This window comes from Mus caroli, unplaced genomic scaffold (genome assembly GCF_900094665.2).
Source record: "Mus caroli unplaced genomic scaffold, CAROLI_EIJ_v1.1 scaffold_14994_1, whole genome shotgun sequence".
Classification (NCBI taxonomy): Eukaryota; Metazoa; Chordata; class Mammalia; order Rodentia; family Muridae; genus Mus; species Mus caroli.
In genome coordinates this window covers 27,196-30,997 of record NW_018390757.1, presented here as the reverse complement: position 1 = coordinate 30,997, position 3,802 = coordinate 27,196, and the positions used below count along the sequence as shown (strand labels likewise).

The following is a 3,802-nucleotide window of genomic DNA, read 5'->3' as shown; positions in this document are numbered from 1 at the left end:
ACTTGGACCAGAAGGACAGACTAGTGTTTAGACACTGATGCCAGAATACAAAGCTGTAGAACTGGTGCAAGTTGGGGAATTAGTACCCTAGAAATCCCCCAAACCCAGGAATTGATCTCTCCAACACCCACCCCATCAGGTCTACGTCACTGCCTTTGGGAAATCTAAGAGAAGCCAATCAGCATCAGCCACATCAGGTTATAAAGTGAAGACATACTAGTCCTGATTGAGACTCCACTCATCAGAGAAGATGAGGAACCCTGGATGCTGCACACTCCTCCTCCTCTTGGTGGCCATGGATTTGAACCTGTATTGTGCAGGTGGGTGTGGGACTGGAGGGAATTGGCCTTTTGGGGAGCAGGAAATAGCACCTGGAATCCTCATCTCTGCATCTTCTCCCTTGCCTAACCAGAGCCTCGCTGATCCCCTAGCTGGATCACCCCTGACCCTCTCCTGCACCTCAGGTCCATAGACACACACCACCACCCCTGCTCTGTTCCCTACCAACCTGCTCTGGGTCCACACTAAAGAGTCAGCATTTCAATGTGCATCACCCACAGGCTCACACTGGCTGCAGACTTTCAACGCTGTAATTATGGAGCCTGGCATGATTAATTCCCGGTTCATCCACATTGGCTATGTAGACACTATAGAGTATCAGAGATATGACAGCAAAGAACCAATTGCAGTTTTGCTACCTCGGGTTTCATGGATGGAGCAGGTGCCATTGTCATATTGGACCAGTGAGACAGTAGGCTGTGCGGAATTGTCACAGGTAGACAGACGAATTCTTCACTTCATGGTGAACAAAAATGAACAAAGAATGGACGGTGAGTCACCTCAGCTCTAAGGTCAGGACAAATCAATGTCCTCGTGGTCTGACCCCAATAAGCTCTATTCTAGGTCCCCAAGTCAGAGATGCATCCATAGTCGAAGGGACCCCTGGAAGCCTTTGACCAGAAAGAACCACAGATTGTGATCTAGTTAAGGTTTAAATTGGGGACAAAATCCCGAGGGTTGGTGGTAAGAAGACTCACAGTGACCAGGGGCTGAATGGGGGTTGGGCAGATTATCACACCCTGCAGGAAGTGTATGGCTGCAATGTGGCTAATGATGGGAGCTTCCTCGGTGGTCACTTCCGGCTCACCTACTATGGCTACGATGACTTATACCTGAATGAGAACCTGAGCTCCTGGATTGCATATGGAAAGGCAGCTGAATATGTGAAGAGCAGGTGGGACGGTGGAGGTGATGCAGAAAGGTGGAAGACTTACCTGCAAGGGGTGTGCGTGGAAAGGCTTCTTAGATACATGGTCCTTGGAAAGGAAGCATTGCTGCGCTCCGGTAAGAGAGGCCCTTGCCAACCCCTTCTGCTTTCTGACATTGTAGCTCCTGCCTCTCTGAGGCCTCCTCCTCAGCAGGGAGCAGCTGGAATACTTACACTGTCTTGCATCAAAGGGGAAAGAGAGCTCCTCGGGTGTCCTGACTCAACATGAGAGAGGGACTCTCCAGAGGATTCAGCCTTCTCCCAGGACAGTTCAGTGTGTCCATTAAGCAGCAGTTCTCTTCCATATGCATTGTGTATCATGGCCTCTCTCAGACCTGATCACTGTCCATGTACGATGACATTGAATGTCTGACTCGAGGGTTGCTGAGTCCCTCAGAACCCCTCCACAGTCAGAACTAGAAGGCTATTTGCCTAGAGGGAGACCCAGAGTCTGTTGTTCTGTGTTGGCGCAAGGTTATTGTAAAATATTCTAAGGAATAGATCATCCAGATCCTGAGTTTAGGCTTCTGTGTGGACTCTGTTCCCTCCCTCATCCAAGTCTCCCATCCTTTCCAGGGATGGTCCCATGAGCACTGCTCAGGCCCCTGGAGCAGTGCAAAATACCTGAATTTTCCAATTGTTCCCCTCAGATGCCCCCCGAACACATGTGACCCACCATGTAAGACCTGAAGGGAATGTCACCCTGAGGTGCTGGGCCCTGGGCTTCTACCCAGCTGACATCACCATGACTTGGAAGAGGGATGGGAACAACCACACCCAAGACATGGAGCTGCCAGACACCAGGCCTGCAGGGGATGGAACCTTCCAGAAGTGGGCAGCTGTGGTGGTTCCTTCTGGAGAAGAGCTGAGATATACATGTCATGTGCACCATAAAGGGTTATCTGAGCCTCTCAAGCTGAAATGGGGTAAGAGGTGGGTGTGAGCACACACTCTGCTGTTGGGAAAATTGTGAGCTCTTTGAAGAACCAGAGCAGAATCAGGGTTGATAGCTAGGGTCAGACTCCTTACTCTTCCTTCTTTTCCATCCTCAGTGCCTCCACACACCATCCCCATCATAGCAATTCTCATCGGCCTGGTTCTTGGAACTTTGGTGGTGGGAACTGTGGTAATTTTTCTGGTGTGGAAGAAATAAAGGTAAGAAAGGGATTGGTGTCTTAGTTCTTGTCTCCCTAGAGATTTCAAGGCCAAGGTATAAAAGTAGCCTGCCTCATTAGAGGAAAGATGTATTCACTCAGGCACTGGAGCTGGTGTGCCGACATTAACTCTATCATGAAGCATAAAGGAAATATAGAAAGATCCACTGCCTCTTGATGGAGGTGATGGAGACCTGATTCTGATTCCTCACAGACAGAGAAATGTCACAGAGAAGTTCCCTGCTGACAACAGACCTACGGAAGGCCATTAAGTCATCTTTACATACAATCTTCTATTGTGTTTTCTCCTGCATCTATGGAGGTGCAGTCACAGATCAATAAACTTACCTGGGGTTTGACCAGGAGATTCTTCTACTCCCACAACTTTATTACTTCCACAGTCTCTCACTGGCTGCCCTCTTCCCACATTAGGGAAATAGACATCTATCATTTGTCTGCCAGTAATTAAGTAGGAGAAGGTTTCTGAGCCCCTTGCAATAGAGAAGACAGGTACTCATTGTGTGTGCTCACACATTTTCTCTCTAGGCCCTATGGCTCTGGGCCCTTAACAGGTCTTATGCTGTACTGCCATAGGCATGGACAGTGCCCAGAGATCTGATGCATCTCTCCCAGTGGGATAGGAAGTCCTCGAAGAACATGTTCCTGAGCTGGGATTACTTGCTAAACTGGAATTATTGTTGGTATGGATGCCTGTTTGTTATCATGGTTTAATAGTCACCAATCAGAATTTGTTTTTCGTTATTTCCTTCCATAGTATAAGATACAATCTTCGGTGACTTCAAAAGCTCCTGACTTTTCTTTCAATGGCTGACACCTGTGTCCAGGTCTCTGTCTCCTGTCAGGAGAGGCAGGTCTGGGAGACCGACATCAGAAACCGACCTTCAGTTTCCAATGAGCTGTAAATTTATTTTTCCGTGTTTAACATGAGGATTTTGTTAATTTCTTATTGTTTGACTTCTTCCTATGGTGTATTTAATGAGTAAACCCAATGAAAGCAAGACGGATACCACAGCAACTCTGTCTTGAGAAGTTGGAATCCATTCACTGGGTCTTCTCTATCTTTTTCTGAATGCCATTCTTTCTCTTCAACCTCATATTTAAATCTGTTCCTTTCTCTTCCCAATAAACTGGAAATTTGATTCATACTGGTTGGCTTAAATTTTTTTCTTTCCAAGTGAAGAATCTTATCTTCACTTAAGTAGAGATTTCTCGTAAGTGACACTTTTATTTACTCAGATTATAATATAAAATGAAAGCTGAACATTAGCTGTGAGAATATGTGACTTGGACTGAGACCAGGGCATGTCCTTTTCTGTTCTAAATATTTCCTAGGCTTAGGCCTGAAAGCTTTCAGCCTCCT

At 46.9% G+C, this 3,802-nt stretch overlaps 1 protein-coding gene across 2 annotated transcripts; it reads left to right on the top strand.

Moving 5' to 3' along the window:
- The first annotated feature begins 250 nt into the window (after nucleotides 1-250).
- On the top strand, nucleotides 251-3,585 carry LOC110288817 (HLA class I histocompatibility antigen, A-25 alpha chain-like). 2 transcript variants are annotated; one of them, XM_021155063.1, is made up of 6 exons: nucleotides 251-320; nucleotides 561-830; nucleotides 1,069-1,344; nucleotides 1,918-2,193; nucleotides 2,320-2,422; nucleotides 3,197-3,585. In XM_021155063.1, the coding sequence occupies exons 1-5, from the start codon at nucleotides 251-253 to the stop codon at nucleotides 2,418-2,420; spliced, it is 993 nt and encodes a 330-aa protein (XP_021010722.1). In that variant the 3' UTR covers nucleotides 2,421-2,422; nucleotides 3,197-3,585. The 2 variants fall into 2 exon arrangements, with proteins under 2 accessions (XP_021010722.1, XP_029329755.1); XM_029473895.1 differs by lacking the exon at nucleotides 3,197-3,585 and having other exon boundaries at nucleotides 690-830; nucleotides 2,320-2,420.
- Nucleotides 3,586-3,802: the final 217 nt, after the last annotated feature.